This window comes from Rhipicephalus microplus, chromosome 1, assembly GCF_043290135.1.
Source record: "Rhipicephalus microplus isolate Deutch F79 chromosome 1, USDA_Rmic, whole genome shotgun sequence".
NCBI classification, from domain to species: Eukaryota; Metazoa; Arthropoda; class Arachnida; order Ixodida; family Ixodidae; genus Rhipicephalus; species Rhipicephalus microplus.
This window is the reverse complement of record NC_134700.1, coordinates 219,965,097-219,979,292: the sequence shown is the minus strand read 5'-3', so window position 1 is coordinate 219,979,292 and position 14,196 is coordinate 219,965,097. Positions and strand designations below refer to the sequence as shown.

The window sequence follows — 14,196 nt, the reverse complement described above, 5'->3', positions numbered from 1 at the left end:
CAAAAAGGCTATATACCACAAAAAGCCTGTGGCATGCGGGGTAGTTCGAGCTGAAAATGGAGGTAGTGCCCTGTGTGGGTAGGTTTCCTGAAAACCGAAAAGGACAGGTTCTGTTGTTGCCTTTTCACTAGTAAACCTAGAAAGGGGAGAGCCGAATGGTTCTCTCTTTCCACTGTGAATGGTATGCCACGCTCAACAGATTTCAGGCATGCAAGCAAGTTCTCGACCTCGCGAGACTTCACCACACAGATGCAATCGTCCACTAAGTATACAAACATGTTGGTTTTGGGGTCAAACACGAAAGCGCCCATCTTTCAACATCCTCCGTCTCAAGCGCTGCCACTGTGACCGATATCACCACCCCCATGGCGCTGGTCTGCTTGAAAAAGGCATTGTTAAAAAAGAAATAGGTGCTGGAGAGTCAGAATTCCAACAGCCGGCATATCTCATCAACCGAAAGCAGTGTTCTATCATTCAGGGTTACGTCGCCTTCGAGAGCCCAGCGCATCACAGAAAGTGCGAGCAGAACATGGCGAAAAGGGAAACCACACAGAAAGACACCATGCAGTCGGTTTCATGCACACTCACGTAGGATGCGATTTCCACAAAATGTCCCGAGTGCCGGATGTATATTTCTGCCTTGCCAGTCAGAGGAACTGTTGTCTTGTGAAGATAGGTTGACAAAGCCCAAATAGGAAAATATGAGAAATCGACAATGAAACGAAGGGGAATTCTGGTCTTATGAACTTTTAGGAGGCCGTAGAAGCTTGGGGCGGAGCAGTTTCTGCATATCTAGGGCTTTCTCAACTATGAGAAAGCAGCCAATCTGGCTTAGAAACATTGGGTTCCTGAATACAATATTTGGTTGGAGTTTTTACAATCGCCTCGTTGCTATCCCAACCAGGCAGACTTCTACCAAATGTTCTCCTTTGAACCTGTGTTTTTTGTCATTGCATACCAAGCAATATTGAAAATGATACTGATTGTGTATAGCAGAGTTCTTCCATAAAAAAAGGTTTGAGTGTAAAGAGTGCATGGACATAGTTGCAGAGCCAGCTTATGCTAGAGTTCCTGTGTACATAATGAACACAACATTTGAAGCAGTAAATAACAGATGCTCAAAGTTCCTAAGTCACTGCTTAATTTTGGTGAGCAGTTCAGAAAGATAAAGCTTGTAACATGCAATCAAACTAACATGGAAGGAAATGCTTTTCATTACATGGCGAACTAAGCTGAAAAATAAAGATAAGAATCAGGCACAAGGTGGAACACTAAAAACCGTGTTTACCTCGAGAAGTTTTGCCGCACTCTGGACACTCCCGGCACCAATCAGCTCCACAGCGTCAAGGTTGTCGATTAGGCGGGCTGAAATGGTCCAGTTTTGACAAATGGTAGATGCATTAAGCATTTGAAATAATTTTTTGCCGTTACTCATAATATGTTACTTATATTGTTCCTCACATTCAGTGAGGATGTATTCTGGCTGAGCACTCACGTTTATACTTGATGTTGCCAAGATGTAGCACAATGCCCAGTATCTTGAGAATGTCCCAAATTTCATGGTCTGAAAACATTAGCACCTTCATGGCTGACCGAATGTCAGCGAATTCAGCTGCATCATCCCGGCCTTCGCAAGTGATGCTTCCTCCCTGTTTAAGACGAACAATTAGAAGTAATGTTACAAGTTCCAAATTTCTGAAATCGTCATGCATCACTGTACGATTCTTATGCACGTGTTAAAAACTATAAAGGAACTCGTCATTAAAGCAGCTGTGATTCATTGCGTTTGTTAAAACGCCTAGTTCCTGAAAAATAATTAAAAAAAAACTTACCTGAGTCAAATAATGGTATTTTGAGGCATCTTGAAGCTCGAGTTTTGCCTTGTCTTCTTTACTCAAACCTGACAGCATGCAGTAGAATATGTGGTAATTCCTTTCATACTGTGCCTGGAGGAAACAAAAAAATAAAGTAATAAAGCAATAAGAGTGTTGCCAAAATATCCAGCTATGTGGGTCACAAACCTAGTACCTTGCAGCTTAGTACAATTCTTATGAATTCTGATCCTCAAGTACCGAAAGGACTGACAACCGATTTTCCAGCACAGGCTTTTTATGTTGCAACAGGACGCTCACACATCGTAGTGTGTGAGCAACCTGTTGCAGTTGATCCAAAAAGCACGTATTTTTCTGTCTGAAAAAAACAGACGAAGGCATCCTCCAGCATTGCTGTGAAATAACAGAGATGCCGACAGCCCTCCCCACATTACACTCAATGTTCTCCTTTCACAGTAGTGAGTAAAACTGTGGTTAACCACCTTCATATTGAAGTTTGCAGTCTTTTTTTAATAAAAAAAAAACAGGTACAACAAGTTTCCCGGGCATTTATTATCTAGTGAGATCTCTTTAGTGCCTCACGAGCCAAGTAAGGTGCTTGTAGCTTCCATTCAGAATTTCAGAATTTTTTATTGATACAAATACAAGAATGTTGCATGTGTTACATAAGGAGGTCCCAAAGTTGAACACCGCATCGAGACCACCTGCTAAGGGCAGATTACCGTAAAACATGATGTCAGTAGCAATATAAACACTAATTATAATTAAATTAGATGAAACACGTACGAAGCAGAACAGTAAATATATATAAAAAATCAAAACAAAATATACACACTGAAACAAAATGAAGCGATGAATAATGCTAAGCAGTAGAAGTCGAAAAAAAATACAAAAAGCTAGAATACACAAAATGCGGAAATTGAAACAAAATGAAGCTACAAAAAGGAACAGTATTACTAAGCAGGTGATTTTAGTTCTGTCTTAAATTGATGTAAGTGTCTTGTATTTTTTATAGAAGCTGGTAGTGCACTTCATAGCGATATCGATAAAAATTCAGCAGTCTGTTGATCATAACTAGTGCATGACTTCGGCAAAAGAGTTTTTGTTAGGTGAAAATCTAGTATATTACTATGAGAAATCAAATCAGTAGTTGAGAAACAGATTGGAGGCAGTGTCTTCGTTATGTATTTAGAAAATATGATACCCAAGTTGTAATAGATAACATAATAATATTATGAAGTCTTGGTAGTCTTGGTTGCGACAGCGTTTAATTGAGGAAAGACCTCGCAAAACGAACGGGCAGAGCCAGTACACAGACGATGACGATGATGATGACCCAGAGTCGCAATGAGGACAAAGAGACAAGCGGATGATGATGATTGTGATCATGCAGGGATGAGGACGATGCAAGTAACAAATGCCCACACTAATTCCCCCCACTTGGAAGCGAACACCCTGGCCGCCGTAAGTCAAAGTGACGGGGAACGTCGCGTGAAAGGTTTCATGCGACAAACGTGGACAATCTCTGTGCTGCGGTAGCGGCGGTCTGTTGGGGCGACGAGTGGTGTCACACGATAATTAACCGGCGAAGTCTGTTCTAAAACAATGTATGGCCCGATGAAGCGTGGTTGGAATTTGTCACAGAGACCAGGAGTGCGAATAGGTGTCAAAAGCAGCACCTCGTCACCAGGTTGGAAAGAGACAACGCGGTGGGATTCGTCATAGGTGATCTTCCGCTCGTGCTGTCTCGCTTCAGTATTGATGCGAGCCTGATGGCGAGACTGAGCCAGGCGGGAAATGTATTCTTCGCTAGAAGACTGACATGAATTCCCATGGCTGCTAAAGAAGGAGGCGTCGAGAAAGGTAGTCGGGGTGCGTCCGTACACGAGATAAAATGGTGAGTAGCAAGTTGTTCGCTGAACGGCGGTGTTGTAAGCGAATGTCAGAAATGGTAGAAGAGAATCCCAGTTTTTGTGGTCGAGTTGGACGTAAACGGCTATCATGTCTGCAAGGGTTCGGTGAAATCTTTCTGTGAGACCATTTGTCTGAGGGTGGTAGCTTGAAGCTGTCTTGTGAGTAGTTCCAGAAGCGCGGAGTACTTCATTTACCATTTGTGACAGGAACACTTTGCCGCGATCACTAAGCAGTACACGAGGAGCCCCATGACGCAGGATTATAGCGTGAAGAATAAAGTCTGCAACTTCCACAGCTGAGCCTGTAATAACAGAGGAAGTCTCGGTGTATCGTGTCAGGTGGTCCACGGCGGTCACTATCCATCGTTTGCCAGCAGATGTGACGGGGAGAGGCCCGTAAAGGTCAACACCTACAACCTCGAAAGGCATTGGCGGGCATGGAAGTGGCTGTAGAGGTCCAGCAGGTGCAGACGTGGGGAGTTTACGGCGCTGGCATGGGTAGCAGGAACCGACGTACCGCGCTACACTAGAAGAAAGGCCAGGCCAGTAATAACGACATCGAATGCGGTCAAGAGTTTTTTTAAAATCAAGATGACCAGCAGTCAAGTCGTCGTGGAAGGCTTCGAGCACCTGAAGTCGAAGAGAGCGTGGCAGTACAGGAACCCAGCGCTGACCGTCAGGGTGGTAGACGTGGCGGTAGAGAACCCCATTGTCCAGCTTAAAGTGCAGGAGTTGACGACGGAGTCGCGCGTTTGGTGGATGAGAAACTCCCGAAAGGTGGTCCATCATGCGTCTGCAGTATGAATCGGACCGCCGGTGGGAGATAAATGTTGCCTGGTCGTCCGAAAAGGGTTGCGTTATTGATGCGAGCGTATGAACTTTGGTAGATGTGGCGGTTGAGTTCTCACCAACGCTGATATGGGTAGTTGGAAGCGGGCAACGAGATAAAGCATCGGCGTCTCGATGTTTTCTGCCTGACTTGTAAGTTACGTCAAAGTCGTACTCCTGCAAGCGTAGTATCCACCGACCCAAGCGTCCGGACAAGTTTTTCAGTGTAGAAAGCCAGCATAAGGCATGGTGGTCCGTAACGATTGTGAAGTGACGGCCGTGGAGATAGGGACGGAACTTCTGGACCGACCAAACCACAGCCAAACACTCTTGCTCAGTTATAGTGTAGTTCTTTTCAGCAGGGGTGAGTACGCGACTGGCATATGCAACAACTTTCTCTAGGGAAGACTTGTCGCGTTGTAGAAGAACGGCTCCTATACCAAGGCCGCTAGCGTCGGTATGAAGGATAGTCGGTGCGGCTTCGTCAAAGTGGCAGAGCAGAGGTTCAGACGTGAGTGACCGCTTCAACAGCTCGAATGCCGTTTGACATTCTTGAGACCACAGAAAGGGGACGTTCGAAGCGAGTAGTTGGTGTAATGGAGCAGCAATAGAAGCGAAGTTCTGGATAAACCGGCGAAAATAGGAGGCGAGGCCAAGGAAACTGCGAAGCTCCTTTGGTTTTTCGGGACGCGGAAAGTGAAGGACTGCAGAAATCTTGTCAGGGTCGGGCCAGATGCCATCTTTGCTAACGACATGTCCTAAGACCTTGATAGATTTGCTAGCGAAAGAGCATTTCTTCGTGTTTATTTGAAGCCCGGCGCCGGCAAGGCACGTCAGAACTTGATCCAGTCGTTCTAGGTGCTCAGGAAACGTTGACGAAAAGATAATAATGTCGTCCAGGTAGCACAGGCAACTTTTCCATTTCAGACCGCGCAGCACGGTATCTATCATGCGCTCAAAAGTCGCGGGTGCGTTGCAGAGCCCGAAAGGCATCACGTTGAATTCATATAGCCCGTCGGGGGTTGCAAACGCCGTTTTATGCTTATCGTCTTCATGCATGGGAATCTGCCAGTACCCAGAACGCAAGTCGATGCTTGAAAAGAATTCCGCGCCTTGTAGGGAATCAAGGGCGTCGTCAATGCGTGGCATAGGGTACACGTCCTTGCCTGTGATCTTATTGAGCGCCCGGTTGTCCACGCAAAAACGCACAGAGCCATCCTTTTTGCGGACCAAAACAATAGGAGACGACCAAGGGCTAGATGAAGGACGGATGACTTCCCGTTTAAGCATGTCCGCAACGGCAACGTTTTCTTCTATAATTTTTCTTTCAGTTAGAGACACGCGGTAGGGTCGGCGGCGTACGATAGATGTCCCAACAGTTTGAATTCGATGTGATGTAGTATTAGTGCGGCCCAGCTTAGACGAGCAAATGTCGAAAGAATTTGCATGTTTCTGTAACAATGCGAGCAGCTGCTGCCTCTGTGAATATGTCAATTCGGTGCTGATAGCGGTGGTGAAGGCGGAGGAAGAAACATGCTCACCGAGGCAAGGTTCTTTGGATGCAATGGCCTGAAGTGGCGTGACAAATACAGGCTCGAAGTCAGCAACATGGGCCACAGTAGTGCCCTGTGGCAGTAAGATCTTCTCCGGTGTAGAGTTGACAGCGGTGACAAGTGCCGAGCCATTGCAAAAACGAACGACACCGGACGGAAGAACTATACCTTTGCGAACGCAAAGTGGTGACGGTGAGACCAATACATCCCCGTGATAGATGTCGTTGGACGTAATGCTGACAATTTGCTCTTGTAGTGGCGGCAGTTCAATGTCTTTCGCAGCGACCAGACGAAGTGGCTTCTGATTGTCGTCGTCAAGCATGTAGTCCGTGTCAGCGAGGTGAACGACGCGTTGTCCACAACAAATCGCCGCGGAAGCAGATGATAGAAAATCCCACCCTAAAATTAGTTGGTGAGAGCAGCGGGACAGGACAGCAAACTGGACAGGATGGCGGATGCCGTCGATGAAAACACGCACAGTACAAAACGCGGAAGGGCGAATGACGTTCCTCTGGGCAGCAACTAACGTGGGGCCATCGTAAGGCGTCATTACTTTCCTTAAGTGTTCACACAAATCAGCACGTATCACAGACAATGTCGCACCTGTGTCGACCAAAGCATCGACTCGCACTCCTTCCACTTCCACAGAAACCATGTTACACGGGCCCGATGGAGGAATTTCAGTTCTGATTCCGAATGCAGTTTTTCCTCCACAAAATGCATCACTTAGTTTTCCGAATGAATTTCAGAGGTGAATGAGGCGGGCCGAAGTGGAGAAGTGGAAAGTGGAACGGCGGAAGGGCGAAGGCGAGCGGCGTCTCGTGTTTCGGCTGTTTCGTGGTGCAGTCGATGCAGGAGGAGATGGAGAACGGTGCGGGGGAGACGAATAACGCCGACCTTGATAAGACGCCCCGGCGGACAAATCCCGTTCACGCACGTCGTTCCGACGCTCATCTTGCTGGCGCTTTCGGCAGAAACGAGATATGTGGCCGCGATAGCCACAGTAGTAGCAAACAGAGCGAGACGAGCCCCACGGTGGGGAATAGAAGACATTCGGGGCACCTGTAGATAGCGCGGTCAGGTGGGCCGGAGGGTCAGGGGGTACGGAATGGTAGTTAACCGGGGGAGCGGCAGCAACTGACGCGTAGGATGGACGCGGCAATGTCGCGTGGGCGTCGCTGGGAGGCACGGCAGCAACTTCAGGGTACGTGGGTATGGGGCGTGAAGCATGTGGCTGTACGGGCGCAACGCCGGTCAGCGTTGTAAGTTCCTCCCTGATGATGTCACGTAAGGGCATTCCCGAAGGCTGTGTAGGTCGTGGTGTAGGAGGTGTGAAGCCCATGGACCGCAATTCTTCGCGTATAATGTCTCGGGTGAGGTCGCGCAGGTGGCCATCTGACGTGGAGTGGTGGTCGCCAATGTCTGGTTGGAGGCGAACGGAGTCCAGCGCATCAAGGCGTTGGCATGTCGTCACGACATCAGCGATGGTAGCTGGGTTTTGCACAGCGAGTGCATTAAAGGCAACAGGCCCAGTGCCTTTCAATATGTGGCGCACTTTGTCCGATTCCGGCATGGATTGATTGACACGCCGGCACAGTGCGAGGACATCCTCGATGTATGAAGTGTACGATTCACCGGGATGTTGTCGGCGAGTATCAAGTGTCCTCTTCGCGACGGCGGATCGAATGTCCAGGGTCCCAAAAACGTGTCGCAGCTGCTGCTGGAAGGTAGCCCAGTCGGGTAAGTCAATGACGTGGTTAAAATACCATGTCTTTGCGACTCCGGGCAGATAAAATGGGACGTAACGCAGTTTGGCGGCCTCGTCCCACCGATTAGCGACACTTACGCGGTCGTAGTCGTCGAGCCAGTCTTCTACGTCTTCTCGACGACGACCAGCGAAGAGCGGGGGTTCCCGCTGATGTCCGTGTATGTAAATAGGAGGGGCAGCTTGCGTTGGTGCGTGGTTGATGACATGAGCGCCGGTAGGCTCGGTCTGGGACATGCTGCCTGACAGTGGGCACAATCGGCGGCCTGAACGAAGCTCCAGCGGGTAGAGCGGGCTGCGGGAGGTAAGAGGACCGAAAATCCACCTCCACCACGTATGAAGTCTTGGTAGTCTTGGTTGCGACAGCGTTTAATTGAGGAAAGACCTCGCAAAACGAACGGGCAGAGCCAGTACACAGACGATGACGATGATGATGACCCAGAGTGGCAATGATGACAAAGAGACAAGCGGATGATGGTGATTGTGATCATGCAGGGATGAGGACGATGCAAGTAACAAATGCCCACAATATAAATGTTGGGGTTGAACGTCCCAAAGCCACCATAGGATTATGAGAGACGCTGTAGTAAAGGGCTCCGGAAATTTCGATTACCTGGAGTTGTTTAACATGCACCTAAATCTAAGCACATTGGCCTCAAGCATTTTTACCTCCATTGAAAATGTGGCTGGCGCAGCTGAGATTCGAACCCGCGACCTGCGGGTAAGTTGTAATTGAGAAGCTCCGAGATAGTTGGGATGTTTTTATCATGAAGGAGGCATTTATCGTTAGAAATATGTAAACTATTACGAATTATCTTTATGGATTGGTTCTGTAATACTTGGAAGCCAAAAGAGTGTTATGGGTGCCAGAGCTAATCGCGAAGGTTACGAAATGTTCTTTGTACTTATCCAACTCACCAGCAGGTGCCACTAAAACCTCAGCTGAAAACATTCGTGCTGCCGCTCATGCGCGTCAAGCGAAGGCAGAGCCACTGTTTCGTTCCTTACAAACAAAGCCATAGCTGAACGTTTTCAGTTAAAAAAGATTATATTAAAAGGTGTGCTGCATATTCATGCTGCCGCTTGTGAGCATCAAACGAAGGCAACGCCACTGTTTCGCTCCGTACAAATGAAGCCATAGCTGAAGTTAGAAAAGATTCTAATAAAAGGTGTGCTACATTTAAATGCCACTACAGAGACTATTAATAGCACCACCTGTAAAAGGTCAAGAGATCACCAGAGCACATCTTTACTTTTGTTGTGAGAGGCAACAAGAGTGAAGAAACAAAAATATAAGTCCGTGTTTGGCAACAAGCACTGGGGCCATTTTAGACAACACAATAGACAATCTTTCAATTAGTGGGTTATCTCAATTTGTGTTATGACCAATTATCTGTCCCTTTAACATGCTATTACCAAAGCTAACAAAGGGGTAATGACGATAAGCAAAAATACAGATATAATGTCCAGTATCATATCACACCATGAAAGAAATGTAGACAATGAAATTTTTTATGAAGATGCCAAAAACTCACACAAAGATGTTAAAAAGCTCCTGGTGACAATGCAATTTAGTTTCATGCGAGAGCAACATCACGTGCAGTACCAAAGCGGTGAAGTTAGCATACCGATTTGCCCTCTGCTACGTTTCAGATGTGCGCCTCTTTGCAGAGCCAGTACAACCGAAACGCACAGCTGCGTCTACCAGAAGCAAGACGATGTTCTTGCTGTGGACATTGAGGAAATCTGACCACGAGCAAGTGGAGATGTAAAACCATTTCATTGGTGATCCCTTTGCATGGGACATTGACATGTTTTCCTACAACAAATAATCGCAGTCATTATAATCGCCTTGCGCACCTCCAAAATCACAGGTTTTGCACCTATATTTCGATGTTTTCACTGATGCAAGTCACAATAAGTCTGGAAGAGGAGATGTGTTTTGTTTCTGCACTTCGAAACTCAACTAAATTAGCTTTAAGTCATCTGTCATCGGCCAAAATTTGTCACAGTATTTCTTGCACTAAAGCAAAGTTCATGCTGTAGTCAGTTTTCATGTCAGCTCACTGTCCGATTTGATGTCTACACTCCTCGAAGAACTGAACATCGCAGCAGTGAAGGTACATTCAAGAAGACTTACTTGGCTCACAATCCGAGACTTTTCAAGCAGGTACTGTTCAATTTTGGCACCTTCAATAATACCCTGCTTGTTGAAGTGAATATCAATATATTTTCCAAACCTACTGGAGTTATCATTCCGGATAGTCTTTGCATTCCCAAATGCTGAAATAAAAAGCAACGCAGCAAATATAGAGCATCTCTCGACTTCAAGATATCTCTCATTGTTCCCAGTCACTTGCACAAAACGTGCAAGTCATCAGTTTTACTACCTTATGTTTTTAAGGAACTTGAATTAATTTCCACTCATGCTGTATGAACTCGACAGCGATAGAGAAAGACAGGAGAAGAAAAGATGAGGATAAGCTGGAAGAAATACCAGGCGGCTGTCCTGCACAAGAAAAGGAACAGTTGATGGGACTGACATTTAATGGATGGGTTGAGTATCCAGAGATTGAAAGAAGAAAAAGTAGGTGAAAAAAACAATGAGGAATTCTCACTAGTATAATCAAAAATGTAACAGATGAAGTACATATCGTAGCCTTGTATTAATAATTTGGAACTACAAGATTACAACTTCAAATCACATTTTAGAGAATTATTATCTCACTTACATATAAAAAATTCTCTGTGGCACTACATGAATTCACACAAACACACAGACACCTGACTTGTCACTATAGATAAATGTATGCCCCCATTTTGTCCTAACAGCTTTATCCAAGGATAGTTATTTGTCCTTAAGTATTATGGCATAACTTAACTGAACTTCTAAAGCTGATACTTCCATTATTCAATGTTTATATAATTAAAGGAGAGGTATAATTCTCAGGCAGAAGCTATATACCTAATCTTAATGATAATTCTTTCCACTCTGTGTGTTTGAATTTGGATTTCAATTTGTTTTTTCATTTAGAGTTCTTGAAACATACAAAATGACCCCCCCCCCCCCCCCCCCCAGGCCCAATGTATCATAATTCGAACTCTCCATTGGCCAAAATCGCAGAGTCTGCTGAACGTCGAATCACCTGTTGACAAGAAAAATAAACTAATAAATGCACGCAGGGGGAGTGCCATGGCGACCTAGTGTTTTTGTACTGCTGCTCCCAGACACCGACACAATTCGCAAGCCCCCGCAGACTACGTGATGGGTATGTCCTGGTTTTGAAATGCAGTTTCGCAGCTAGTATGATTAAAGAACACTATTTGCAGTTACATTCCCCCCTGTTATATTGCATGCGAAGACAATGAAGGTACCAAATAAATAGTGCTCTCCACATTGATAACCCATCGTACCTAATTTTCACGAGTTCTAATGTAACATAGGAGGTAGCAATTTGTTCAAAAATATGTTATCCTAAAGAAAGTTTGAAATAAAATATGCCCATATGTACCCTATGACTTCCGTAGTATGCGATTTGACTAAAAGTGAGGGAAGTAGCCGTGAGACAGAACTCACCTTCCAAGATTGGATTAGCTTCTAGGATCTGCTGCTCTATCCATGAGTGCTGGCCGCTAATGGCCGCCAAGTACTGGAGAATCAACTTTGTGCTTTCCGTCTTGCCTGCTCCACTTTCACCACTGAAGAAAAATAAATGAAGAAATTAATGAACGAACATGTACAACATACATGAACTACTGTGCCAATGAATCAGTTTGGCATGTCCATGCCATATGCATGTCTCCAGGTGCATATGAAAAGTTGTATCTGCTAGATGATTCAACTTCAATGCTAGAGCACTAGACTTAGGTCTAAGTGCACACAAATGGGACAAGACAAGCATAACAAAAAGAGCCCGCCTAGGCAACTTGAAACAGAGACGCTCAAAAATGTGGTAAATTCACGAAATAATTAGAAATCATTGCAGACTTTAGCAGCTCCTTGCATTTAATCAGAAACTGGTTCCTCAGTGTGCCTAATGCGTAAACAGCTGAATTGTGAACGCTTGCTCCCAGCACAATATGTGCTGTTGTCCCTTTTTTTAGAAAATTTTTAAAAAGAATTCTTGAACCAAATAGTGAGACATAATCTGTTTATATATATAATTACAGACATTTGTCAACATCTAACATAATAAAGCAATACCGCAACATAACATTAAACAAAAAACAACAGAGTGATTCATTTCTTTTGTGATGAACACACCTGATGATGACACACTGGTTGACATGAAACCTCTTCATGTTCGTGTAAGCATTGTCACCAATAGCAAAGATGTGGGGCGGCAGCTCTCCAATCTTCTTGTCCTTGTATAATTTGATCTGCTCTGCCGTGTAGATGGGCAGGATCTGGTAGGGATTTACTGCTACTAAGATGGATCCCGTGTAAGTCTGTACAAAGGAAATAAAAGAACGAATCGAACAAGATTAAGTTATGCGAACGGTACACGAACAGTGCATATGCACCATTTACCAATGCAAAGGTAACACCGTAGACATTAAAAAATAAAATGCACGTGCTTACACACAGAAATGTGTAAGAAGGGGACAAAGTGGGTGGGGAGTGCCTGCCCCTCCACGTCACTCAGGAAGGGGGACGTGCAAAGTCTGCCTCATAGGTTTACTCAGTTATGGTCAAGCAGGTTTTTGAAGATAATCGCAGCCAAAGGGCACGATATGCTGCATTGCAAAAACTGTTTCCTTCAGGAAAACCAGAGAGCAAGGACTGGCAATCATGAAAGGCACGTCATTGCTTCATTCCCATTTTTTTCCCCCATTCATTGTGAAGGATGTTGTCCTTTGGACTCGACCGGTCAACGAGAAAAGGGGGGGGGGGGGGGTATGGAACACTGTGCATGCCTGGGCACCCCCCCCCCCCACACACATAAGCGTATGCAGGGTTGACCTTGGGGGGGGGGGGGCGAATGTTCGTTTTAACACCCCCCCCTCTTATGTCAATGTATAGGGCTCGAAAATTTGAAATCGCTGCATCTAAGACTACCCCCCTACCCCCCACCCCAGCTCGTTTTTCATGGCTAGCGTTACGTCATGTATGAGATCAAGAAGTGCAGCCACCGCTGTGTAGGTTGCTCTGCAACATTCCGAAACTATGAGGATACCATGACTGCTGGCGGCCGCAACTGCCCCTCCCTATGCCCGTTCAGAACCCGTCAATGTTGCCAGACTGAAGTGTCTATTGAGCGAGACATAAGTTAACATACACCAAATGCGTTCAAAATCTTACTTTATGTACCTCGCAATATTTTCGGTCGGACTGTCGAACCAGCCACGATGCTGTAGTCATCAGCTTTCAGTGCCTAGCCACCCCCACCCCCCCCCCGAAAAGAAAATTTTGGTTACGCACCAGTTGATGTGCCTTGCAAATGGGAACACACTGCATTGTTTCTAACTGCTACCAAAAAAAAGGGGGGGGGGATGAGGAAGGGGAGCGAGAACATCTTACAACCGCAGACCTAGATTGTTCTCCATTATATTGTATTTTCTTACTTTTCTTCGCAATCCCTCAAACCCGCACGGGAGGAGAAACGCAGGACGCGCACACAGCATGCAAATGAACAAAACCATAGTTTCACGCAAGCGGATCGAGACACGCGCAGAGTAGTTTTCCGCGCATGTCGGCGGTATAGCACGTTTGTTGTGTTTACGCTGTTGATTTTCGGGCGCGAACCAGCACTGCGTGCGGCTCTGCGCTGCCGAGACGGCGTTGGCAGAACTCCCAAGGTCGCGCGAGATAACGGCTCGATCATTCGCGCGCCCATTGTGCATATCCGCATCAGCAGATGCAGTCGTGCGCGGCGAGTTATAAAGCAAAACAAAATCGTTTCAAGGCGTTTTTCGTAATCTGCTGCGAAATCGGCGACGGTTTACACATAGCCCTAATTGATAAAATGGCGGAGGTGGGAAAGCCTTTTGCAGCGTTTCCGGCGCAGGAAAACGTGCACTTCATGCGGTCGAGTCATTAACGAGGCGGTGCACTTGAGCGACCGCGAACGGTTCTGTCGCACTTTGGATGCGGGCGCAGCGAAAGTAAACGGAAAACTCCGTCTAGATCATGAAGCTTCCGTATATCCACGACGAAAGTCACGGCTTTCGTTAGGCTTAGCGGCAGCAAAGTTTGTAGCCTTGTAGGTGCGGAGGAGTCGCTTGAATTTGTTAGTTTGAGCGGGTCAAGGCCACATTTGCACGCCTGAAGGATGTAGAACGCGAACAGCCGCTGGTCAATCGGC

At 46.2% G+C, this 14,196-nt stretch overlaps 1 protein-coding gene across 3 annotated transcripts in view; it reads right to left on the bottom strand.

The window, feature by feature from the left end:
• The window catches only part of ck (unconventional myosin-VIIa ck), a 178,125-nt gene that overhangs the window by 67,609 nt on the left and 96,320 nt on the right, over positions 1 to 14,196 (bottom strand). For all 3 annotated transcript variants that reach the window (XM_075891400.1, XM_075891402.1, XM_075891403.1), the window contains exons 5-10: positions 12,156 to 12,340; positions 11,469 to 11,590; positions 10,032 to 10,174; positions 1,833 to 1,946; positions 1,496 to 1,649; positions 1,289 to 1,365 (exon numbers count right to left, since the gene is read on the bottom strand). In XM_075891400.1, coding sequence (XP_075747515.1) covers positions 1,289 to 1,365; positions 1,496 to 1,649; positions 1,833 to 1,946; positions 10,032 to 10,174; positions 11,469 to 11,590; positions 12,156 to 12,340 — 795 coding nt within the window. The remainder of the gene's footprint in view (positions 1 to 1,288; positions 1,366 to 1,495; positions 1,650 to 1,832; positions 1,947 to 10,031; positions 10,175 to 11,468; positions 11,591 to 12,155; positions 12,341 to 14,196) is intronic.